Below are 27,418 nucleotides of genomic sequence, written 5' to 3'. Positions count from 1 at the left end.
GCTGAGATCTAATAATCTGGCCCTCTTAGAAGTTCCTCAATACAAATACAGCAGAGCAGGAGGAAGTAGTTTCAAAGTTCTAGCCCCTTCGCACTGGAACGCACTACCTCTGAGTATCAAAAACGAGGATTCCTTACGAAAATTCAAAAAAGCATTGAAAACCTGGTTATTCAATAAATATTAACCGCTCAAGCCCTACCCTCCCATGACCAACTACACTGCTTAGGGCAGCCGCAGTACTGCAAATAAGGCTGAAACAAAATGGGAAGGGCTAACTGACCAATTGGAATCTGGTATATGACTACATGATATCTTGTAACCTATGTATAAAGAAAAATGTATTATTTGTATTGTAACTGCAACATTGTATAATAATGAGTTTCACTCTCCTGTATCTTTCGCCGTGATACAAATGTAATAAATAAATAAAATAAATATGCGCACACGTGCGTGTTTTTTTTTCACGCAAGGCAGACGGTGAGTCGCGCACGCTTTTTTTCCCCACTGTGGTTCCCCCTATGTGTCACCTACCCCATTTTCGAGGTCTGAGTAGCCTGCGTGTTTCACGCGTATGCATTATTTGTGTCCCTGGGTGCCACGGCATACTTCGGGGGGTTTATTCCACACACGTGGGCTACCGGGGGTTGTGTGCAAGTTTGTTTTATTTTTTGGGGGGGCCTGAGTCTTGCATGATCCGTCTTTTTCCACCAGGGGTCACAGACAGCCTTGCTGGAGCACAGGGGTGTGTCTACCATCACGTACCCTGCCCCCCTCACCCCAATTGCCCAGGACAATTGTTGTGTGCACCTCCCATTGGCAATAGTCCATCTGTGCCATGGTTGGGAGGCCACCAAAAGGTAAGGGTGGCAAAGCTGGGTGACCTCCCAGGGCTGGGCGTGGTGAGGCACGTGGCCGGGGTGGCCAGGAAGGCCAAGGTGGATGTGGAGGGGGCAGGATATCCAGCCACATGCTGGGACTCAGGGAGATGCTGCTGCTACCGACATCCCGGTGCACCTCTGACCCCACAGCCAGTGCCATCTGCTGGCACGGGCCACCAGGTAGTGGAAGCTGCAGATGCAGCTGCGGCTACCAGCACCCATGCTCGAGGTCAGCCAGCGCTGGCTGCCTTGGCACAGGAGGACTCCCAGGCAGATTTTCAGTTCAGGAAGGCCAAGCAGGGTGTGTCTAAGGTTGCTGTGACGAAAGGCACATGTAACTGGGGTAGTGGTGACATCTGCTGCCCCGAGCAGCCAGGTGGTGGGAGCTGCATGGGCAGATGCAGCCAACACCACCCCGGCTGTGAGTCTGCCAGCCAGGACTGTGTCGGTCACAGCCCTTGGCACTGAGGCAGTAGTGCCGCTGGGTCCTGGCAACAGCACCTAGCAACCAATGACTCAATTCAGGCCTTCCGTCCTCATGCCATTGACTACTGCCATTGGCCAGTCCACCAGCGCCACTGCCCCTAGTGACCAGGGCGGCATTAGCCTCTCAGGGTCCGCACAACCCACCAAGTGGAGGAAGTGTGTTTCTGCGCAAGAGGTTGGGACCCCAGACACGGCTCCGGCCTCCGGCACGTCAAGGAAGAAGTCTTTCAATAAAGAGGCACTGGGCTTCCTTGTGGGCTACGTGTCGGCACACGACCGCAATGTGCTGGTGGGCCCAGGTTGCAAAACTACGCCTGCCCAGCGTCAGGTCCACTGGCAGTGCATTGCGGAAAGTGTCAGTGCTATGGGATTTGAGCGGCGCACAGCCAGTGGAGTAACATTGCTGAAAATGTTGTGGGGGACAGGACATCTGAAGAAAGGTGCCCCATCCAAATGAATGGGGACAAAATGGTGTGCCATGAAAGTTGGGGGTGACAAACACCCCCATCCCCCCTAAAATTACACCCATGCGCACAGCTCATGATTGCTACAGCGTTGGACTGACCTCTGACGTTGTGCAAAACAAAAGCAGGCCTCTAATTATGCCTTGACTCTGGTGACTGGCAGTGGGCCACCATCAGAGGAGGATGAACTCACTACGCACAAGGAAATCGCTGCAGAGTTCATTGATGAGGGACTAACCCAGTGAGTGGGAGAGATGCCGGATTATGATGCAACGTCCAATGAGTGTTGATGCGTGTGTGACCAGCCCATGTGTGTTTTGCTTGTTTGATGTGTTGTGATTGACTGCCATTTCAGGCTATGTATTCATAAATGCCATGTGTGAAACATGCAATGCTTGACTGATGCGTGCTTGTAGTGATGCAGTCTGCATGCAGGCCATGTGCTGCAAATGGGGCAGTCTTCATCACCACACATGCACCCTACTTACATGTAAGTCACTCGGCAGCCTCTCCTGTCCATGTTCAAGCTCACTGACATGTTTGCATATAGCCTGTGGTGTTGTTCCACTCTACACTCTATGTCGTCACATGACTGACGGCTATGTGAGGTCACCCTGCAAGCTGCTCCTCCTCACGGGCATGCTTCCTTGCCTTTCCACCACCCTGCAGCTCACTGTTTCCATGGTACTGGTGATTTGCGTGGTGGACTACTGCAATGGCCTGTTCCCCATTCCTGTGTACATGCACACTTCCCTCAGCAACCCTGCTAAGCCTGTACTGTGGGGTACATCCTTTGTCCTTAATGCAGGGTGTCTCACATGGATTGTGCAGATGGCACAGACTCACAGTGTACATGAGTGTTCATTCATGGACCATGTGCATTCCCTGCAAGCCCCTATGGGTCTGTGGCAAGCTACTCATTGTACTATATCTTCGGTATTTCATCCGTCTCACGGTATTCGGTCATCCAATTCATGTTCACTCAGGCTCACTTCCTCATCACGCACATGTTTAGGGTGTCCTTGTCTGTGTTGAGCACAGGCCTCCCTCTGTTACAGCCCCCTGCCTCTAAGCAACTGATGTTGTGGCTTCTGCATGTATGAGTGTACTTCTTATGGTTCCTCATGCGTCCTGCTTTCTGTTCCCCTCTCATCTGCTGTAGTCTCAGTTGACTGAGATGATGCAATTGACACCTGCCAACACTGTCTTCAACTACACAGTACTCTGGTCAGCCATTCAGAGCCATTCACTGTCTCTCTGCCATTCCCCGGAGGGGGACGGGGGGGTTCACTGTATCCCTACAACCCAGTGCCAACACTTTGCACATGATGACTGCACTTGCCCTTACACTGCCATAATGACACGACATTGACATCACAACGTTTTTGTTTATGTTGATAGTTGAGGCCGTACACATGTACTGCACTGCAACCACGCACTTCTGAGCCATGTTTCACCCTTCAACATGCCTATTCACTTGTGTGATGTCAATGTGACCTGGCATGTATGTATCCATGTGCCTCCCTTCACTGTATTTCAATGCACTTGTGTTGTTGCATCCTGTGACACGTGTACTTTTTAAAATATTTATTTTCTTGTAGTGCATGTTGACATGCATATTACATGTGTCATGGACAGTTCTATTTAACTTACTGCTCTGACTATTTGGGAATTCTGCCATGGCTATGCTACGTGTCATCTCTTTGTTGCCATCTGTCATTTTCATCTAGGAATTATGCCTGCCAGAAGGTTGTGTGTGATGCAGGTGATATGCAACATGCAGTACATGTATGGGCTTCACATTTGACATGCATCCATGTCTGCTTTCAGGGTCGTTTGTGCCGTGTGTGACATGGCTGCTTCATGTGTTGGTTGTCAATATTGTGATGTCTATGTGTGTGGTATGTGCTGCTGACATGTGTGCTCATGTGTTTTTTTTATTTTGTTACAGGTGATGAGGCACTGGAAGCAGAGGAGGAGGAGGAAATGGCAGACAGGCATTCAGGTCAACAGCCATGCACCAGTGGAGGTCGTGGTGTGGTAGGTCGCGAACATCCATCAGTGTTCCAGGCCATTGTGTCCAGTTCTGCCTCTGGGTACTACTCTGAGGATCAATCCATGCCATCGACGGTGAGTGATCCTGCAGTGGATGCTGTTCTGTCCGCCACACAGTGGGGGTAGACCCCTAAAGGGGCAAGTCAGTGTTGGAATGTCCGCCTGTGGTGGTTACGGGTGCAGGGTCACGCTCCACACCAATTGCTCCTTTTCCTGGGGCAGCAGATCAACGGAGGAAGGCAGTCCTGCAGCCACAGGCAGTGCCAGCACAGCAAGGACCACGTCTCTTTGGACCCAACAGGTGTGGTATCCAGCAACGCGGTGGCCGTGCGCCACTGGGGAACACTGGGTGGGAGAATGCCATGTATGCCATTGCACAGCAACAGGGGTGAGCAATTGAGATGTTGGCTCAAGGCATGGAACGTGTGGCCGATTCCATTCTCCCCCCTGATAGGCAGGTGGAGCTCCTGCAGCAGGCAACGCAGTCCACGTGCCGCTCACTCAGGCTGGGCACGGCGGCCTCCAACAGGGCCCGCCGGGCTGAACTAGTGGCTCTGCGCTCAGCTATTGCTGCAGAGGCAGAGGCCCACAGGGAAACCCTGAGGGAAGATAACACCTCCCTCAGATCTACTCTGGCTGCACTCATGATGCGCCAGGGGACAAGGGCAGAACAGAGGATGGAGCAGCTGGAACGCACCATCTCGGCTGAACTCCATGCAAGCCGGGAGGAGGTCAGTCTGCCATGTGAGGGCTTGCAGGCAGAACTCTGTGCTTCACGCGAGTCCTTGCAGGAGAAACTCTGTGTTTCACGTGAGGTGCTGCATGGGGACCTCCGTGCCATATTCCTGCAGAACCAGGCTTACCAGGGCTGCATGCTTGCTGCCGTGGAGGGGCTTGTTGGGGCTATGCATGGTCAGGACCCACACGCATGAAACCTGCTTTATATGTCACATTTTGATCTTTGCCGCCTTTGATCATTTGGCCGCCGCCATTCCATGATGGCGGCATGCATTCCGTGAGCCAAGGCACTTCTCTCACCCAGAACTGCTGATCGGCTGCCTGTGCCGATAACCTGCCCACCAGCTGATCGGCAGGCAGAAGCCGGCACCTTCGATAAGGTACTGCGTTAAAGGTGCCTGTCTTGAGCCTGTCCAGAGCGGACCAGAGCCCAGGGCCAGACCCTCTGCCAGTCCTCAACCAGAGGTAACTTGTTCTAAAATATCAGCTTCTATAGATAACCAGCTAAAGACTGACATATCACCTCACACTATATGCGTGCTTACGCTTTAACTGAACTTCTGAACATTTCTAAGTGTACACATCTTCAATGTTACGTAGTCGCGTAGCGACCCAAGTCCATATATTTTGCCTTCAGCTCAAGGGCAGCTTTATAGCTACGTTGCCATTATTGCACTGCATTTTGTACTAGTACAGACCTGGAGTGCCCATTTAATATTCGTGTACAATTATCTTCCGCTAGCTCGTATTCCCCATTTGCATATGTATATATATATACGTTTGTAGCATGCCCAAACTATTGTTTATCTCTGCCTAATGACCCAATACAGTACCCAATATGTGTCCCCCACGGAAAGTGCTCAGGGTAACTCAATTCCGCCAAATACGCTAACCTTTGACAGTCTATTTAGGCCTCCACATTGTTTGAGCTCATAGCCATTATATCGTACTATCTGTTTCTGCATGCATATTTTATCCTCTGAACATAGAGCCCGGCTACCTACTGATCACTATGTCTAATCTTTAATTGTGACCCTGTGTGTATTTCTGGAACTGCGAACCTAGGTATGCCCAACTGCCACACTGTTAAGCACCTAAATGGTTCACAGTCTACAGTCTAGGTATAGGTAACTCTTCAGGGCATTAGTTGTGGTTTTTGCCACATCCTGGACTCCCGAATCTAGGTGCACCGCCAGCCTAAACCTAAGCAATTACCTAAAGTGGATCCTGTTGCCTCTTAGGACTCTCAAATCTATGTGTGCCTACAACATTTAGCCTAAATAATTTGTTTGTGTCACTGCCATGTAACTGCAATATCTATGAGTAGACTTTAATTGTGATTTTGCTGCATGATTGGACTTTCGAATCTAGGTGTGACCTCAGCCTAAACCTAATCAATTACTTATTACTCAGTCTGAATTTGCGATCAATTCACTCTGTGGCCTGCCATCCCATTTGACCTAACTCACCCAGACTCAACACCTTCCACTGTACGCCATACCTATACACCATGTACCTGGTACCAGCTAAGCTACTTCACCTGTGCACTTTACTTACACTAGTGCTAGTCTACACAATGTCTCCACTATGCGGCATAACAGACACCACCAATAGCCACATACTACCGCCTAATTCAGCCATCCACCAGCATAATCCACCTTACCAGTCTACACCTTGCAACACAATAGCTAGAAACGCTAGACTACGGGCACGTCTACCCAGAATATTTGATCCACTGATCAGATATGAGACTAACACCGTCCAACCTAAAATCGTCTATGGACCGCCACTTAAATGCAATCATCATAACGGTAATAGCCAAAGATATCCACAGGTAAAAAGAAGTAGAACTCTTTGCCGACCAGCCAATCCACTAAGCACTACCCCACCTATCCCAGTTAAGCCTATTACTACACTTAAAGGAGCTCTAATAAATGCTAGATTGCTAGTCGCCCATGCCATAGAAATATCAGAAGTCATTTTGGCTGAAGATTACGACTTCCTAGCCATCACAGAATCCTGGCTCCACGAAGCATCAGGACCAGCACTATCCCTAGCCGTCCCAAACGACTATGCCATCCTCAGAGTGGATAGATGTGAAGCCCGAGGCGGTGGCCTAGCCATTATCGCTAAAAAGAAGCTCAGCATGAGAATAGCCCCGTCACCTGATGTTGATTCATGCAAAATTATGTCAATCAAAATTCCCACCGCCAATTCCCAAACGCCTAACATCCACCTCATATATAGACCCGTGGGTCCTATTAAGTACCACCATTCTATCAGAAAACCTTAAAGGTTCATCCCAAATACTTCTGCTTGGTGATCTCAATATAGGATTCAGCGACACCAACGACCTACAAGCTACTGCAGCCTCTACCATTCTGACAGAATTAGGCTTCACCCAAAGAGTGAATGAGCCAACTCACAACAAAGGGAGAATTCTAGATTGGGTGACTGATCATAACTGTAATATTTCCACCCCTATTATTTCACCCCAAATTTGGACAGACCAATTCCTAATAACCTTCACATTAGCCTCTAAAACTCCCACTTCGCAGCAACATCTTGCCCCACCTACACTTACCAGAAATAAAAAGAACATGACAATTCACAAACTTCTCCCCGGTATTTTGCCTACCCTCAATGTACTACCTGACAACCTGGATCCCTGCCTCTTAGTTGAAGAATATAACAAGGTTATGAATAACACTCTTATTAGCATAGTCCCTCTAAAATTGAGAGATAGTAAACCTAAAAGTCATCTCAACAACTGGTTCACCCCCATCTAAAAAATATTAGACTACAAAAAAGAAAATGTGAAAATACATGGAAACTACACTCTACTCCTGAAAACAAACGGAAATTAATTAACATTTCATCTCACTATAAGAAAGAGATTCTTTCGGCCAAACGAGAGACCTATAACAATAGAATCACACAAGCAAACTCCAGCATGAAAGAGCTATTCTCCATATTAAAGGAACTTGAAAACCCTATAACAGCCCAAGATAACTGTGTCAAAGATAAAACATGGCGCTCGGATATCCGGCACGTGCTAGCCAACAGAGTCCTAAAACTCCAAAAGAAAATAGAACTAAAGAAAACATCACTCACTAACACTAAACTCCCCAACACCACAGCACCTAGAAAATTGAATCCAATTAGTCAATTTCACTTTATCAAAGTCTCTACGATAGAGATTGAGAAAGTCATCCTTGGACTCAAACCTTCTAACTGTAAAGGGGACCTTTGCCCTGCTCAATTGATCAAAGACGCCGCTAGAGAGCTTGCACCTTTTATCACTAAACTAATTAATGCCTCCTTCACAACCGGCACCATTCCTAGCAATCTTAAGGAAAAAGCAAAACCTGGACACGGCTATACCTACTAATTATAGACCGATTACAACTGTACTATTCTTGCTGAAGATCCTAGACAAGGTGTCATATATCCAAATACAGAACTTCCTTGAAAATAACCAACTATTAGGCTCACGACAATCAGGTTTCAGACCATTACATGGTACCGAAACTGCACTTATTGATCTTAAAACCTGAATAGATCAATTAAGAGACAACGGAAAACCTGCACTACTTCTCCTACTAGACTTATTGGCAGCATTTGACCTAGTAGATCACAAGGTCTTATGCAACCACTATGGCTCAACTGCCTACTTCTCTAGATAGGCAATAGCCTGGATACAATCATTCCTCAGTGACCGGACTATGAGAGTTTTTTCACTGTCTGCAGCTGCGGACCCTATCCCCATCACCCAGGGCTCTTGTGTTTCACCAACACTATATAATATCTTCACCAAGCCCCTGTTCGATGATTTGGACCATCTGGGTATCACCTACACGAATTATGCAGACGATACCCGGATTCTTCTCACTCTCACGAGGGACTACAACAGGGATTTAGCAATGGTGAACAGAATCTACAGCATTGTTCAGGCATGGATGGCCAACCATGGCCTCTGTCTGAACGATGACAAAACAGAGTTGCTCATCCTGGGTACTACACCCCTTCTTAACAAACTAGGAGAAAATTATTCATCATTCATGATTGATGACAACCTTATTCAAGTCGCCAAGGAAGTAAAATCATTAGGTTTCTACTTAGACTCCACTTCATAGTGTACTAAACAGGCAAACTACCTAGCCTCTACTACAGCATATACATACAAACTAATTAGAGCAAGCAAACCATTCCTTTCCCCCAACAGTTGCATGACCTTAGCCAGAGCATTGGTCTTATCCAGACTAGATTACTGCAACACCCTCTACATCAGAGCAAAGAAATCTATCATCAACAAAATACAGATAAAGCAAAACAATGCTCTCAGAGCCGCACTAAACATCTCCAAGAGATGAGATAAGAAGGAAGCATAAATGGCTATACACCTACAAGAAAAATTAGACTCAAGACTGCCTCTCTCACACACAAAGGTCTTAACAAAAAAGCCCCACAATATCTAGCAGACAAATTCTCTAGAATAGTTGCCACCAGATTGACTAGACGAGCGAACACCAATCACCTAGAGGTACCCCGCTTCAAACTCTCCACCATTGGAGGCTCTAGCTTCCAGTCAAAGCAGCCCAACTGTGGAATGAGTTACCCACCACACTGAGAATGGAACAATCCTTCAACAAATTTAGACATAACCTGATCAGTAGGCTAATAGAGATGGATGACAAATGATTTCACAAACCTGATCCTACCTGCATTTTTCACTGTTCCTGTATATTTTGTATTTACCTTATTGCTAACTGTTAGATTTTGGATTGTAATCACTGGTCCTTTGATACCCTGTAATTTTGTTACTATGCACCAAGCTGTACGACTTCCTATGCTTTTGCGCCCTGTTACCCTTGGGTAAAGCGTGCATAATAAATAGTAAACAAACAAACAAATCTCATGATGTACAAACACAGGGAGACGTCGACGAATCTCTCACTCAGGTCGGGCCGTGCAGACCATGAGCCCATGGAGGATTTTTTTTTTATCTCAGCAAGGACATGTGGTGGCAATGTCACATTGAGGCACTTGTGCTGTTGTGTTTCGTCACTGTCTGACATTGTCACTGTTGGGTCCTGTGTTCATGATATGTTATGCTGGTAAATTGATAGTCCTGTGATGGTTTTGCTTATGATGTGTCACCAGATCGGCAATATGTTTCCATTGCAGATGTGTCCACAACGGAGTAGTTCACATGGAAAATGTACGCAACACTGAAGGTTCATGCATTTCCCATGCTAACATGCATTGAATAGCCCTGCAAACACACCCGACAACACACACACCAAACCCCCACCCCAACACCACCCCAACATCCCCCCACGCACACACTACTTGCCTTCTGAGACATGCTGTGTCCCTGCTGCACAAGTTCACTTTGACTTTCGTGATCGTGAACTGGCACCTCTGGCTCATTTTTTTGCTTTGTTTTTTTATCCAGCTGCAGGGGTTTCCAGGCTGCAAACACCACTCACTCTACTGTGTTGTGTAGTGAGCGGGGTGTTGCGGTGGACACCCCCACAGCAACCGCATTTTCTTTTCTTTTTTGGGATTCCCTGAAATGCATGCCACCAAAGGTTCCAACTTTTGGTATTCACACCTTTGGTGGCATGCATTTACGTCCTTTTAGTATAGGTTGGATATTTTAGCTCACTCTTTTCTTCAGAGTCCGTCTCTGAGTAGGTTGTCTGTGGCCTGTTTCCATTTGTGACAGTGCACTTTGTGACAGTTGTGTCATGTGTGTTTATTTTTTTATTGAAATGTTCACATGGCATGGTGTGTCGGGGGGTGACATGGGGTTAAGGGAGGTTTAGGTGACATACCAGCATTTGGATGTGCTGTTTTGCATGAAGGGGGGAATCTGTAGCTTGCATGTGTGCCTTTTGGTCACACGGGATTGTGTTTAAGTGGCTAGGGATGCACACAATGCTGTAATTCCAAGGACACATTCTCAGGGTGTTAAGGTTGTGACAGTTGACTGTCCCTTTGTCATCATCGATTGTCACCTGGAATGTGCCAGGCCTGTGTGCACTCCGTGGGGGAGGGGGGGTTAGGTAAAAAATGTTGCCACAAGCTAGGTACAGGCTGCCTCGCCACGTGACCTTTCCCCTCCCATGTGCAGTGGCCGTGCATGTGGTTGGGGATGTGGGGGCACCACCATGTCCACCGGTACGCCCCTCCGGGTTGCAACGTTGTGCAGCACACATGCTGCCACAATGATCCTGCACACTACTGGGGGCGCATATAGTAGCTGCACGCCAGAGTGGTCAAGGGAGCGGAAACGTGACTTGAGCACTCTGAATGTGCGCTCCACTATGCCCCGGGTTGCAATATGGGCTGCGTTGTATCTTACCTGGGGTGGTGTGGTTGGGTTCTGTATTGGCGTCATCTTGTAGGTGCTCAAAGGGTAGGCACTGTCCCCTAGGGAGGTGATAATGTTTGTCATTAGTTGGGTTTGTGTATTTGTCTGTGTGTGACATGCATGCATGTGCACAGGCATTTGTACTCACCAATGAGCCATGTGTTGCCATGCCTCCCAACCTCTAGGTCCCGGTGTAGGGGTGACATTCTGAATATGAAACTGTCATAGGTGGACCCTGGATAGTTTGCATAGACAGAGGTGATGATTCCCTTGGCATTGCATACAACCTGCACGTTGATGGAATGCCAGTGCTTGCGGTTGCGATAGATGTGCTAGTGGCCCTCGGTGGACGTAGGGCCACATCGGTGCAATCAATGGCACCAAGCACTTTGGGGAAATGTGCCACCCTGTGAAAATCCTGGACCAAGGCCTGCCTTTCTGCAGGTGTTCTGGGCATGTATATGTGCCTGCAGACTGAGGGGCATGCAGGCATGATTGCCAACACCTGGTGTAGGCAGCCTGACTGCGTGGCCTGTGAGATGCCCCCAACTATGGAAGTTGTCCGCTGAAATGACCCAGTGGCCAAAAAATGAAGGACATTGAGCACCTTTTCCAAGGGAGCACAAGGTGGGTGATGTGAGGTCATCCTCCTACTCAGTGACCAGGTCTAAGATGATATGAGGTGGAAACCTATACCTGCGGGGCCTGGCTATCCTCCTCCTCCTGTGGTGTCCCACGATCACTGCTGCGAGAAATGGGACATTCATCTTAGCTGTATATGCTTGTTTGTTGTTTGTGCGCACTTTTATGCTGCGCTGGGGCGCTTACTCATTCTTTCGCATGGCGGACGTGTTTCCGGCTTTGCACCTCTTTTGGCCTGCGCGGGTTTGCCCTGTTCAATTCCATGAATATGTGTCCTTAGCGCGCGTTGCAAGGATTTAGCTGCTGAACTTCCCCCGTTATGCCCATATTTTCGAGTGTTGTACCCAATTCCGCGTGTTCCGCCCCCTTTTTAGGTGTATGCACTGGACGTTGTGCGCCTTCACTGAGCGACTTGCGCACATCGTTCGGGATGTCGCGGTGATGTGTGCACCACGCGCACAATTGGCGCAGGTCCCAGGTGACCCATGCGCAGTGCCTTCCATGAATTGATAAAAAGGGGGCTTGCATGTATTTCGCACGCTTGCGCTACACATTTCTGCGCACAATAATTCCATGAATAACCCCGTAAATCCTCTGCCTGACTTCCTGGTGCCACCAGGACATTACAAATCCCGGCGGAGCGGGAAGTCATGCAGGGGATTCAGTAAGTCCCCATTCCTGTGGAATCCCATAGGACATGGGGACTCAGAAGCACCAGCACTGTTGCTAATGGTGCCAGTGCTTCCGTGAAAAGTCTGCCTGCAGGGTCCGTTGCGCCCAGCAGTTCTCACCCTGCCAGGTGCAACGCCCCCTGCAGGCTGACTCGTAGTGTGGCAGCCCAGAAACAAGGGTGCCAGTGAGTTTTCCGACCGCCACACTCGGAATGAGGCCCAATGTTTGTTATTGTGATATAAAAACATTGGTATATTGTAATGATACTGTGAAGAAGAATGTAAGACTAATACAGATCACTCAAGCATCAGGTACTGTGAAGAAGAAGAGTGATCGAGTAATGCACTATACTCAAGTGAAAGAAAAGAAGGACTATGAACTTACGCTGAGGAAGGCCGATCTGCATGTCATAAAAGGAGAAGGAGGAGCTCTAAAGAGGAGAGAGACCCAGAAGCTTCATACCTGCGTTACATTGAAGGAATCCCTGAAGAGTCCAGCGGGTATTGCTTAGGAAGATGACAGATGTCAAGAAGTCCTGCTTTCCGATCTAGAAAGCAGCAGGCAAGGGAAGCAAGCACGAAGAGAGCTGGAGGTCGGCAGTGCTGGAGAAAAGGCACTCCGAAGAAGAGAGCAATTTGTGAGTGGAGGCGTGACCCAGGAGAAGTGGATTATGCAGTCCTTTAACAATGCCAAGACCACCAAGCCTCTTAACCTGTGGAGAGAAAGAGGTCAGATGGAAGAGAAGCCAGAAGCCATACTGAAGTAGAGTGAACAGTTTCCCGTCCTATGGACCGGCCCGGTGATGCTAACCCCAAGAAGAGAAGGTAAAGGGGACAGTGGGAGACCCGGGAGGGAGAACGAACATAACAAGTACATGAATCATACTTTCTCCCAGTGACCCTGAAGATAGTCAAGTGTGAATCATTACTGGATAACTCATACTCACCCCAGTGACCCTGAAGATAGTCAAGTGTGAATCATTACTGGAGAACTCATACTCGTCCCAGTGACCCTGAAGATAGTCAAGTGTGAATCATTGCTGGAGAACTCATACTCGTCCCAGTGACCCTGAAGATAGTCAAGTGTGAATCATTGCTGGAGAATTCATACTCGTCCCAGTGACCATGAAGACAGTCAAGTGTGAATCATTGCTGGAGAACTCATACTCGTCCCAGTGACCCTGAAGACAGTCAAGTGTGAATCATTACTGGAGAACTCATACTCACGTCAGTGACCCTGAAGATAGTCAAGTGTGAATCATTACTGGAGAACTCATACTCGTCCCAGTGACCCTGAAGATAGTCAAGTGTGAATCATTGCTGAAGAACTCATACTCGTCCCAGTGACCCTGAAGATAGTCGAGTGTGAATCATTACTGGAGAACTCATACTCACCTCAGTGACCCTGAAGATAGTCAAGTGTGAATCATTACTGGAGAACTCATACTCACCTCAGTGACCCTGAAGAGGCAGAGCCAAACGTGAATCATTACTGACCCAAGCATACTTGGTCCAGTTATTTGGAAGAGAAGAAATCTAACGTGAAGCGTTAGTGGTCCAATCACACTCGCCCCAGTAATTATGAAGACTGGGAATCAAGTAAAGACCACTTATGGAATCTTAATACTTGTCTCAGTAACAAAGAAGAGTACAAGGAAAGTGAGAATCTATTAACTGGCCCAGCTAGCAAAGAGAGAGGACTGTGTGTCAAGAAAGGATAATACAAAGATTGAGGCAAGGGAGAGAGCGAAGGAGAATCGGAAGGGAAAAGCAAAGTGTCAAGAACACAGTGGGAAAGCTGGAAGATTCTTTTTCTGAACTGAGTGAACTTATCAAAGTAATTGCCAAAAACTATTTAAGAATCACCTATTAAATTGACATTGCTGGGAAGCAGAGCACAGGAGAAGGGAGCCATTCTCCTGTGCCTTAGTTCTTTTTGTATTGAGGCAGGGATAGAGTAGTTTAGAGTTGGACAGAGGACAGTTTTCTTTGGAGATGTAATGATGAGTGACGAGCACCCTAGTTAGGCTGCTAGGTAGGGAAAACCCATCGCTTTCAGATAGGTAGGAGTCATCTTAATTTCAATCTTTGCTCAATAGAAATTACACGGAAATGGAGCAAAGTCGCCTCTGCCCTTCTTCTGACTTCCCACACTCTGTAATGTGCTCTGCTTCTCTCGAGCTAGCTATGTGCTTTGACAAATCAAATTAAAGAAATTTCCAAGGCAGCTACCAAAAAGCATGCTTTTTTGACATTTTAAGGTTTTAAATAGTACATTTGAACTTAATATTAAAAACGTGTTTGATGCCGAAATCTCTTAAAACACAACCGTTAAGGATTAAAATGTATAAACACAAAAAAGAAATGTGTCCTAATTTTCACCAAAATGTATTTCAGTTCATCATGAGATTCAGGGGATGACTGATTCACCAATTGGTATCTGTGATGAATCTGGGAAATGTATCCCTTCTCACCAGAGGGAGGGCAACACACTGTGAGGCTAGGGAGGTGAGGGTGAGGTGAGGCTAGGGAGGTGAGGGTGAGGTGAGGCTAGGGAGGTGAGGGTGAGGTGAGGTGAGGCTAGGGAGGTGTGGGTAGGGACCTAGGGGTCTGGGCAAGTGGGACCTCACTGGGAGTGCCTCCCCTCTCGGGACAAAGACTCCCAGTCCGATGAGGATCTCCCTAAACCAACAACATTATTCATCTACATGGAACTTGAAAAAATGGTTTGTTCTTGCATTTTAACTACAAGTACCAGTTATCCTCCTTCCATCCCGTTGGCATCAGGTAATGTTGGACCACATCTGAACGCCCTTGTCAAGGAAGCAGGATACACCTTTTTTTAAATGTGATGACGTATTTAAACCTAGTGAGAACTGTGAATGGAGAGAGACTCGTACGGAGGGAGGAGAATCTATGATAAGCCGAGGTAAGCCTCTGCGCCGACGTCCTGGAGTGGCATAGCTACCGGAAGCCATGGAGCCTGCATCAATGTAGTCATACTGAGATCCGCTAGCTGGATGCTACGTGGCGAGTATGCCAACCGACCAAAAGGCTCTAGTCAGAAAGGGAACCAGGACAGAAAGCAAGCTGTCTACCTTGGTGGCGAGACCACTGAAGAGCAGTGGTGGGTCAGGTGCCCCACAACAGACAACGGGACCAGGAGGAGCCAGAATCCCCGAGCTCCACTCAGTGAGTGCCGGTAAAATGAGACCAGCCTGAGGAAGTAAGCGAATACTTCTGACACCAGGAAGCCAATACGGACGACCTATTCTGGGGTCAAAGACTGACCAAAACCGTTCAGGGTACGAGAAGCTGGTCAACTGGAACAGACATAAGACCCAGGTAAAACAGAGTTCCAGAGATACGAATAGTGCATACAAAGGCTGGAGAAGCCGTCAAGAGAGAAAAAGCCTGCAAGAGTGGAACAGGTACGAGAACCGTGCAAAAGAGTCAAAGAAATACAAATACTGTACATGAGGGCTGGAGTAGCCGTGCACAGGATCAGAATCTGAGAGAGAAACGTATGAGCACACGATCTGTGAACCAGAGAGTGAAAGGAATCCATGTGTTTTCCATCAAGGCACTGGGGACGCTGATCTACATCATCCTGTGATATCGATTATGCAGAATTAATTGATGTTTTTACCACTGTTAAAGTTATACTTAATGTTGTTTCTAAAATAGTACATGACATAATTCTAAGGGAGTCTGGCCGATTGAGGCAAATAGGCTTTGGCATTTTACCTTTTAATGGCAATGTTTTCAATCTTTCTATTTGTTTTGAAGATGCTCCCTCAGAAACTCAGGTATATACATCACTGTTTCTAACTCAACCACTCAACCTAGAGAAGTAGCACGGGTGAAAGCGCCAAATGTTGTGAATAAGGGTAATATGGACTGGTTGTGGTTAGCAGATGCCTTGGCACTTAAAAGACATCTGCCGTGGAGAAGTCCAGTCTTTACCTGGGTCAATTGCCATTTAAGATCTGATGGAGAACTGGGGGCCCTACTTGGGGATCATGATATGATACTACTTCAGAAAATATGGCTAACTGATGGTCCTCTTATTTCTTTTAATTTATTGTGTGGTCTAGCATCAACAAGTGAATTTTAACACACATAAGACAAGATAAAACAAGTAAGTACACTTACCATCAATACACTCATTTATAAAACAGAAACAAGAGAAAAAAGGGGTCAAAATATATAAAATGTAACATTGCTAAAATGACATTGTATTAAAAGAAAAGATATTAAAATAATCTTGCAGAGTCTTATCACTATACTTTTTACAACATTCTTCATCATGACCAGTTGGTCAGCGGCTCTAAGAGAACATTCCAGCACAGCATTTCCCATGTAATCAATGGTCTGGTTTTCAAATGCAAGTCAAAACATTTTGTTCCTCCAGCTAGCGAGTACAGGACATTCAATCATTATACGCTAAGCTCTTTGGCAGATTGGAAACTGGTTTCCCTTTATCGGTTGATTGCAAACGCACAGCCCCAAACACTGTATGCAGATAAAAGGGCCATCTGGAGAATTCCAGGTCAATGGTTCTAGCCGACTTGGAGGCTAGGGTCAGAGAGTCCCTGGGGAAGGCAGACACAGATGTCGAGATGCTCTCGGCAAACCCCACTGAAGCCACAAAGGCCTTAGAAAAGATGGTCTGGATTATAGCAATGAACAACATGCATAGTTCTGCCTCCCTAAACCAATTATTAGTGGTCAACAAGAAACTGGGTTGTCTCCCAAGATACCTTGTGAAATTCCCTGTTTGAAAAACAAGGAACAACTTCCTCAGAATTTGGTTGAACTTGGTCCACACTGGAGAAGTTCTTATAAGAAGGGGGCAAGGGGAGTCTGCCCACATATTGTGTGAAATATGTAAGAACCCAGCGAAACAAACCCTAAAACATCTTCTGATGGATTGTGAGGGGACCTGGCTGCTGAGAGCATAGATTCAGACATGTTCTGGGATAGACTGATCTCGGGGTATGAAACAGCGCTGACAATGATGACGGTACAGGTACTAAAAAGAAATAACATTATTATTCGAATGTCGCTTCTCTTGCTCCTCTTCTTAGCCTGCGCTTGTAATGTTTCCTTTTTTTTCACATTTTTTTTTCTTTCTTTTTCCCTGGCCCTAATTGCATACATGGTATTTTTAGTCTTGCATGGGAATAGTTGAAGCTTTGTTCTTTTATCTTTTAAACTTTCCTCTTTGTTTCATTATTAGGAGGTTATTTTATATCTAGTTATATATCTTGTCAATTTAATTGAATAATATTTTGTATATAATTGTTTTTATTGTCTGTTTGTAAAGGTTTTTTAGAATCATATACAATAAAAAAAAAATGATATGCTTTATGCTCCGATGCACTTCTTACAAAGGCGATACACCCACTGTTCCTTCGGCAATCTGTTTGTTGCACCTAAAACATTGTTAGTAGGCAGTAGATTTAATTTTACACGTAGCCAAAGTTCCCTAGAATGCTTGGATGGATATCTTCCCGTACATTTCTGGATTTGATTGAATGGTTTAATATCTCAATAGAAATGAGAAGAGATTTTATACGTCTCGAGACTGCGCCTATTTTCAATCCAAGCCTTTTCAAATAATTTCTTCTTAGCCTTGGAAGGTCTATATATAAATTTGCTTAACTATTTTCAACACTGGTAGGAGGGAGAAGCACCCATATTTCCTATCCAATACTCGTAGTTTGGTCACTGTAGCAATAGCTTCTAGCCTAAGAACCAGACTGGCTAAACCCAGGGACCTTGTAGCTCTTAGGACAACACCAGGATATTTAAATTCGGTTATCTCCTCCATTCTGGAATCATTTATGTACCAAACAAAATGAGACCTACCTACAGGACTCCTGCGCCGATTCAAGATGAGGATCTTTGACTTGGGCGTGTTTATATCCAAGCCAGGTCCCCAAAATAATTAGCCACAGTTTTTAAGGACCTTTGGAGACCAATTGGGGTGCAGTTCATCAGGACAAGATCATCCGCATATAAAAGGTATTGCAGCTTCAGAGAACCCAATCTAGGGGGATTGGCCACAATGCGTGCCAATGCAGCCCCTATACCCAAAATGTAGAGGTTAAACAAAAACAGTGCCAACACACATCCCTGCCGTAAACCACGCTCAACTAGGATCCAACCCGAAAATGAACCACACTGATCCAACTTGACGTTAAGTCTGATGTCAGTGTGAAGCAGTTCCAGAATGTTTACCAAAGGTTCTGGACAGTCCCAATTCCTCAACATCGCCCACAGCCTGGAGCGATCAACACAATCAAACGCTTTGGCAGTTACCAGGAAGGCCAGATATAAGGTACGTTTATTCCGTGATGCCTAATTAAGCAGTTCAACAATGTAACTGTAGCCTTGTGGAAGGCTACCTGATTAAGATAAAATCTACCAGACTCCTCATCCCATCGTTCAAGGACCGCAGTATGAAGCATGAAAAGATCTTGTAGGAAGGGTCAAGGAGGGACATAGGGTGGTAGTTTGCAGGTTCCAACCTATGTCCCTTCTTGAAAATCACAACCACCACTGCATTCTTCCACGACTGGGGAAACTGGTGAGTTGCAAGACTATTCGGGAAAAGCTCTGAAAGAACTGCTGCCCAAAGTTGTGGAGGGGGCTTTAAGGTAAGGTTCGAGAGATCATCTGGCCCAGGTGTGTTAGAAGACTTTGCTTTTTTGATAGCCAATGGGATACCCTGTATATCAATTTCCAAGATCTCTCAAGATTGAGTCCCCATAAGAGTAGTGTTGCTTTGCAACGCATTAATGGGTGGCAAGGGCTGGGCAGCAAACAGGTTTCTAAAAAAGGCCTCCCATCGGGAGCCAAAGATGGATTGTAACTGGAGGGAGGTTTGAACGTGAACCTCTCTTAACAATTTCCAGAAACATGAGGAGTCTTTATTAACAAGTGCTCCCAGCATATGTTCAGCATCTCTTTGAAACAATCGATGTCTATAACCCCTCGCCCAGTTTCTGTAAAATAGCTTTAATCTTCTGATGATGGGAATCCCAAAATCAACCAGCGTCCTAGCACTCCTAAACTCTCTTCTTAACTGTTTCTTCCTTTCAACAACAATTATATTGTATTTATGGTTATGCGGAACACCGCTCCGAGACCCATTTAGACTTTTGAGAGAAGTAAGCCCTCTGAGGCAGGACCTGTAGATGGGAACCAAAGAACTGAGATGAAATTAAAGAGAATGTACCATCACAGAGTTCCTGGTTGATCTTAGTATTGTAGCGTGCAGCTACGCTAGGACGCCAAATAATGGCATGATCTCTAGGTCTCTGTCAAAACCACTTCCCAATATTTCTTTACCCGGAGTCTCCTCACCTTGATCTTCACTAAGACTGGTGGCTTTCTGTCTTCTCCTCCATTCTTTCTGGGTCTTCTCCTCTTCCGTGTCCTTCTTAAGGAGTCCTTTACCCTTCTTGCGTTCGAAGAGATAGGGACGGTCTCCTCCGGAGGCCACCTTGACCGTTATTAGACTAAACCGTCAGGTGAACCCTGGGGAGTCTGCCCCTCCCACTACAGGGAAAAAGCCAGTAAGGCAGAAAAAACCCTGTGAGGCTGCCGGCGGGGATGGATTGGGTAACTTCCAGAAGTACTAAAAGTCTTGAGAATAATGTCCAGTTGATAACTCCAAATATCACCGGAAACAGGACTTTGATTCCTTGGCAGGAACGAGGGTGCCTTGGATGAGGCGCTGGAGTGAAGAGCCACGAAGGAAGACTAAACAGGCTTCCGAAGTATCCAACAGCGGCTCCGAAGACTGCTGATAGGGTAAGTTGGGATGGAGGGAGAGAATGTGAGAGTGGCCCAGAGTCCGTGGGAGAGCGAGAATGCGAGAGAGTAAGAATGAGAGAGAAGTGACTATGAGAGTGCGCGAATGCGAGGCAAGCGAATGCGAGAGAGAAAGCATGAAAGGGTAAGTGACTATGTGAGTGCGCGAATGCGAGGCAAGCGAATGCGAGAGAGAAAGAATGAAAGGGTAAGTGACTATGTGAGTGCGCGAATGCGAGGTAGAGTGAATGCGAGAGTACGCGAAAGAAAAAAACTAGGGGAGAAAGAGAAGGATGGAAAGACCGAAAGAAAAGGGGGAAGGCAAGAGAGAACGGCCGTCGCCAGGCGAGAGGGCGGCGGGCCGGTGAGAGTACCCAGGTAAACTAAAGAGGAGCTCGGGAGGTCAAAGCTTTCGTCGGCACAAATCCGAAAGTAGCATAGCGAGTTGCAACGCAACTCGCAGGGGGGGCGTGGCTTCCTTAAATGCAGCGGCAACCAGAAAGACTAGACCGCTCACCGACAGACCAGATGGACCTAATAACGCCTCCATCTTGCCCATAACTTCCACGGTCTCAGCGGTGTGACAGTCTCACCCTGATTGGGATGGGTACATGAGTCCCAGGAGCAGAGACACAGGCCCCACTCAAATAGCAAACCAATAGAGTGATATCAGTACACTCATTTACAACAACCTCAAACAGGTCGAAGCATGAAAATAAGGTGCTGGAGCAGAAAACATAATCCAGAGTGGAACTATTGAGACCATTTGTCCGGTATCCAGTCATTCCATCGAATGACAATCCATCTAACACCACACCATCTTATTTTTTTCCATCGAAATACCATTCTATAGAATGGCCAGTTCGTTGAATAAAATTTGATGGATCCATCGAAAAGTAATGTTATGATTGGGGTTAGATTAGGGTAAGGATAAGGGTTTGGGTTAGTGTTAGGGTTAGGGCTAGGGATTAGGGATGTGGGGGGCTGGGGGGAACCCCCCCCCAATATACAGAAATACTTTAAAACGTTACAAGGAGCTGGCTAGTGCTGAAATTTCAGCACTGGACAGCGCCATGTAACGTTTTAAAGTTACAACAAAAGCATGAAAATGCTACTTTTTACATGTAAAAGTGCATTTCCATTGAAACCAGTCCATGTATATTGTCGATGGACTGGTTTCGATGGAATTGCACTTTTACATGTAAAATATAGGTTGTCTATGCTTTGGTATGCGATGGTTTGTATTCGATGGTTGTGCATGTCGACCCTTTTTTTTCTCGACGTAATCACTATAAACCCATTTGTCCATGTATAATTAGGTGGTATATCACCTTTGACATTACCATTCAGAATTTTAAAAACGCAAAAGTCCAGAAAGGATCGAAAGTGGAACCCTCTGGCTCTTGCTAGGCTAGAGTGCAAACGAGTAGAGTCCCAGTCATACCAATGACAATCTAAGCACTCTAAATTGAAGTCACCCATGATAATGATACAACGATTCTCAAAAACGCCCTGGGAATCAATAATATTGGTAATCGCAAGCAAGATATCCTCCAAAGATGTTCAATACTATTAAGAAGCTCCAAGATATTTTGCCCAGGTCCCACCAGGAAATTGTAAGGCCCAGCATATCTGCACGTCCCAGAAAAAGGTTTTCAACATTGGACCCTAAATCCACCCGCAAGGCCCCCAACACGTCGACCACTTGTGCCTTTCCTTGCGTGTTCATGGATAGTTTAAACGCCATCCACAAAGGGGATATCTAACATGAAAGTTTCCTGCAGGCAAATCAAGTCTGCGTTTTCCCAAATGACGTCATTGGTGCTGAGGTGGTTGAAGCCAATGCATATTCCACGATAAGAACCTGATGGAATTATTTCCATTTTAACCCCTGGGGACACGATTTTGTTCGTGAAGCGAAGTTATGATATGCGACCAGTCATAGGGCAATGATCGATTTTCAGAGTGTGGATAATTTGCGCCCTCTAATCTTGGGGCATCTACTTTTACATTAATAATCAGGGGTTCTCGAGGATTAAAATCAGCCCCACCACCTCTGCCTACAGTTTTTAAAGCGATATATCAACCCAGTCTTTGGACAATTGGTAACCGATGTTTATCACCCTCGATGACTCAGAGACCACATCCATTAGACTGCTCCAAATTTGTGGGGGCATACAAGCCTCCTGTACACTCGCAGTTGTTGAGGGAGCAGTAGCTAGATTAAAATCTTTGGTGGGCAACCCCATGGGGTCCGAGGTCGACCCTAGGCATTTACCACTACGCAAGCCACGCATAATGGGGGGATTAACCACCCAATACAGCAGCAAAGAAAGGGTAGCTTCTTGGTACAACAAGCAGACACCACCAACAAGGAGCAGGACCACCAGTGAGCAGCAGGACCACTTCAATTACTTCCTATCGTATCGAGTTCAAATGCCTAATAGGCCGCAGTTACTCGAGGAAGTATCAGTCAGTATAACAGAAGGTGTAGTACTCGAAAAATACTGTCTATGCCTGCATCCCACCCAGACAAGCTCAAAGGATAAATCCCGCAGTCACTTACCAGTGAGTGAAGCAGCAGACAGGAAAGATCAAACTTAGAGATATTGTGAAGTCACAGCCTCAGCTCTTGCAAAAATGTGCTGCTGTTTGGTTTATTTATTTATTTTTATTGTTTTTCCAATAGAATGACCATATGTCAAATTTGGTAGGTAGATGTTAATTGCACTCAAAAAATGAAGGGATGTAATCGGGGCTCACTGAATGCGCTCTGCTTGGTGAGAGGCTTAAGAGTGATAGCAGCAGGGCAGAGTAGCAAGGAGACGACTCCCTCCAACAGGCACAGAAAAAAGACTTCTCAGTGGCAGTAGTCCGGACAGTTTAAAAATTCAGAGTCCTTCAGCAAAACACCAAACACTCTGGTCCTCTTATAGATAGCGTTGAAAAAGCTTTTCTGGCTGCAAAGAAATCCAATAGGGGCTGTCCCTCCAGTGGGTTACTAATTGCTATCAAATCAGGAGGGGGCTGCGGGTTAATGCCCAGTTTCATATAGCGTCTGGAGCCCTTGCATTTGAGTTTGTAATTCAAGGAGGGTCTTTCCAATATATGCTGGCATTATGGTATAGCACCTCTTCCTAGTTTTCTTGATAGATTGATATTATTTCTGGACGATTGGCAAGCTAAGCAACTTAATGTTCATGTCTTGTTAGTGCTTTAAATTCCTTTTGTAAAGGGGAGGACCTGGGTGACCACCTAGTGGGTCCCTCTAAACTGTATGCAGATAAGGCACTGACGGGTTCCAAATGGATGTTCACCAGGTCGTACATGTTTCCTGGCAATGTACCAGGGGATATTCCCATGCAGGTTGCTTGGAAGCGAGAGAGGGATACAGCTAACGTAGACATTGGACCTCATTATAAGTTTGCCGGTCTGGAAACAAGGGTGCCGGTAAGCTCAACGGCACCCTTGTTTCCAGACCAGCAAACTATGAGTCTGCCTGCCAGAGCCACTCTGTCCAACAGGTCTGACCCTGCCGGGCGCAGCGGCCAGAGTAGGCAGACCGGTCACGGAAACACTGGCACCGTTAGCAACAGTACCGGTGCTTCCATGTCCCCACTTCCGTAGAGGCCTATGGGACTTACATTTTACCGGCGCCTGACTTCCCGAGCCGCCAGACTTGGAATCGGCGGCGGTAAAACTTTAGGAGTCTGGCCGCAACCTGCCAGAAGCACCGGCAGGGTTACCGCCGGACTCGTAATGAGGCCCTGTATGTTTGCTGACATATTTTTATTTCGATTGTGTTTTGCCTCTAGGGTAATTTACACTTCCCACAGTGATCATTGGATGGTAAGCGCTCTTTTCACCATTCATTCACTGTCATGCAAACACTGGTGGTTATTGAATTATTTGGACACCTTGAAGTATGGTATGGGAAGCGTGAATGGCCTTTGGGTGATAGTTTAGCTCATACAACATATGCTTGGGAAATCTCTACTTTTAATTTGAGCAGATTACCTCTTTTTGTTAATACTACTTTAAATGCACTCGTAGGGAATGTTTCAAGCAGGGGCATCTAAAAGTCTGCATACACACACATTTTGAGTTGCAGGTGAAAAAAAATCATTTTAGAAGATGTGCGTGTCGCCCGCAAAGAGGCTAGGGATTGTGACACCGCACCTACGAAAAATTAGGAAACTTCAGTAGGAATCCTCGGGGAGCTGCTCTCCAAAGGGACGCTGAAGCGATGTTAAATATTCCAAATTCCAGGTCAGGAACTAGCTTCTGGGTGGTCGCTAATTCTAGGGGAAAAGTCAGAGAGAAAAGCAAGCTAACCCGATTACGGAAGCCTCATGGATGAAATATTTGGAGGCACTTTTTGCTGAGACTGAATGTAATCCTGATCCCCTAATAGTTGCAAAGTCATTATGGACTTGACAGCTTTTTATACTATGTGGTAAATGGGACTAGAAAGCATATGGAAAGCAAGTTCCTCACTTGCAGCTTGGCCTAAAAGATCGTCCAACACCCTTTTTAAGTCTGCATCGGAGATTTGGGCTACGATTTTAATTCTTTACTTTAATAACTTGTTGGAGTTTGATATGTTTCCTGCATCGTGGGTAACATTTTACGTAGTCTCAATTTTTAAAAAGGGGTCACGGTCAGACCCTTTGAACTACCGGCCAATCACCATGATGGACGCGGGTAGTAAAACATTTTGCGCCCGTCGTTTTATCCCATTTAGGGGCCTGGGCTGCGAGTATTGGCCGTCCGTGAATCTTTCAGGCAGGAGTTCCTAAAAAGTCTGGAACCTCTGTAAATGTTTTTTTAATGACATGTTTTTATGAGTTGGTGAAAGATAACACATTTTCCACAATATATATATATATATATATATATATATATATATAGCCTCTATTGGTCTGTTGATGGCTTTCGACCTAGTTAATAAGAAGATTTAATGGCAAAAGTTTGATAAGATGGAGCAGCCCAGACAGTATGCCCCATTCATTCAAACTCTAACATTCAAGTGATGTTGGGGGCACAGGTCGATGAGCCAGGAGAATTGATACTCCCTCTGGTCTTAGGCAGGGGGGCATCTTGGCCCCCTGCCTTTTTAACCTGTAGGTTTCAGACATAGAGGATTTTCTTTTGAGGGATTCCCTTGTTCCCCAGAAGTTTGCTGATAATAAATGTCTGACCTATGAGGATGATGTCCGTCTTTTGGATTTCACACCCATTGGTCTGCAAAGACGCCTACATAACTTTACTCGTTTCGCAGGTGAGAACTGTTTGAAGATCAATTCTAATAAAACTAAAATCTTCAGTTTCCACCTGGGAAAATGAAAAGAAGGGAATCTTTCAAGAGTATTTTAAATGATTCAATTTGGCAGAAGGTTGATAGTTTGATCTACTGTGGATTGCCTCTTTGGGGTAGAGCCAGCAAAGGTCTGACTGGTGAGCTCTTGAGGAGGAAACGGAAGCCTTAGTTGGGCAAATGATGAGGCTATCTCACAAATATTGTAGGTTCTCTGAGCGCCCTTTGATTAAATATTACCAGGGTAAGGTAGTTCCCAAAATCATTTATGGGACAGATATTATGCAAATTGAGACGTTGGTGATTTTAGAATCATGTGTGGCCCTGATTTGATCTGGCATAGAGTTTTTAGACTGCCAATAATACCTATAGCGGCAATACGCTATGAACTCTCAGCATAGCAGGGCGAAGTGGCAAACTCTTTTGTTCTTTATGTTGTTGTATAAACCTTTATTCGACTTAGAGTCTTTAGGTAGCATACAATATTGACAAAATACAGTACAATATAGAATAACATTCCAAAAATGTCCGACACAGATAAAATAAACAGATCTTAAGGTAAAACCTACACAGTGTGTGCCCAATGGCAACTTCTAGGAAATGTCCAGTGGTTACACATTGAAACACGCCTGTGTTGCACCTAGATTAACAGGCGTTCACAGTCATCCATTGGACAAATTACATTGTATTGTATTGTATTGTATTGTTTATTTGATAATGCGCACAAAACCCAGGGGTAGCCGGGCGCAGCAGGTACAAGGTTACTTAAGCTTGGGTTACATACAGAGTATAGGCGAGAAACAACATAACAGTACAGTAAGACATATCAATACTTGCCGTGTGGCAGAAGAAAAAGAAAAATTAGCATATTGTAGTTTTGAAAGAGTGTGCAGGTCTGAGAACAGACGTCATTTTGGACAACAGTGTTATGGACATTGGGTGTCTCAGGAGTTAGTTGTCGTTTGTCCAGAGCCAATTTTTTACCTTGCGTCTAAAATTGGAGTAGGGTAAGTTGGCTCTTAGTGCAGTGGGTAATGCGTTCCAGGCCTGGGCAGCTTTGACAGGGAAGCTTACTCCGCCTGCTTTGGAGCGTCTGAATCTAGGGGTTTCGAGTAGGTAGTGGTTAGTAGCCCTGGTATGGTGCCTAGATGATTTTCTCGTTAGTCTGGCTGAGATGTAGGGGGGAGCAGTGTTGTTGAGCCCTTTATGTGTAAGTGATAGTGTCTTGAGCAGGACTCTGTCGCTGATTTTGAGCCAGTGGTGGTCTTTCCTAACGTTTGAGATATGTGCTTTGCGGGGTATGTCAAGGGCAGCTCTAAGAGCATTGTTTTGAAGGATTTGCATTTTATTTATGATGGACTTGTTGGCCCCTGCATAGAGGGCATTGCAGTAGTCTAGTTTGGACATGACTAACGCATTGGCAAGCATGATGCAGTTAGTTTTAGAGAGGTAAGGTCTGCAGGTCCTGATTAGTTTGCAGGTGTACGCTGTAGAGGATGCCAGGGAGTTGACTTGTTTTTTGAGGGATAGAGTGGAGTCGAGGTAGAAGCCCAAGGTTTTTACCTCGGTAGCCACCTTAATTGTATTGCCATCTATGTTAAAGTTACGATAGTTGGGGCTCAGTTTTTTTAGGTTGGAGTCGGAACCCAGTATTAGTATCTCAGTTTTGTCGTCATTTAGGCAGAGGCCGTGGGAGGCCATCCATGCCTGAATGAGGAGGTAGATTTTGTTTACTAGAGCTGTATCTTCGACAAAGTTGCCTGATAGAGGTATGAGAATCTGCGTATCGTCTGCATAATTCGTGTAGGTTACCCCTAGTTTGTCAAGTTTGTCGAAGAGAGGCTTAGTAAAGATATTGTACATAGTCGGGGAGACACAGGAGCCTTGTGGGACACCACAAGTGATCTGGATTGGGTCCGCTGCTGCTACAGGGGAGAACACTCTCATTGAACGGTTAGCTAGGA

At 46.0% G+C, this 27,418-nt stretch overlaps 1 protein-coding gene across 1 annotated transcript in view; it reads left to right on the top strand.

Annotated features, from left to right (window-relative positions):
• LOC138498440 (zinc finger protein 208-like) overlaps positions 1-27,418 on the top strand; it is a 460,194-nt gene that overhangs the window by 120,575 nt on the left and 312,201 nt on the right. The window contains exon 5 of the mRNA XM_069622194.1: positions 3,780-3,958. Coding sequence (XP_069478295.1) covers positions 3,780-3,958 — 179 coding nt within the window. The remainder of the gene's footprint in view (positions 1-3,779; positions 3,959-27,418) is intronic.

This window comes from Ambystoma mexicanum, chromosome 5q (genome assembly GCF_040938575.1).
Source record: "Ambystoma mexicanum isolate Mex_15411 chromosome 5q, UKY_AmexF1_1, whole genome shotgun sequence".
NCBI classification, from domain to species: domain Eukaryota; kingdom Metazoa; phylum Chordata; class Amphibia; order Caudata; family Ambystomatidae; genus Ambystoma; species Ambystoma mexicanum.
The sequence above is the reverse complement of the archived record's forward strand: the minus strand, read 5'-3'. Positions and strand labels throughout refer to the sequence as shown.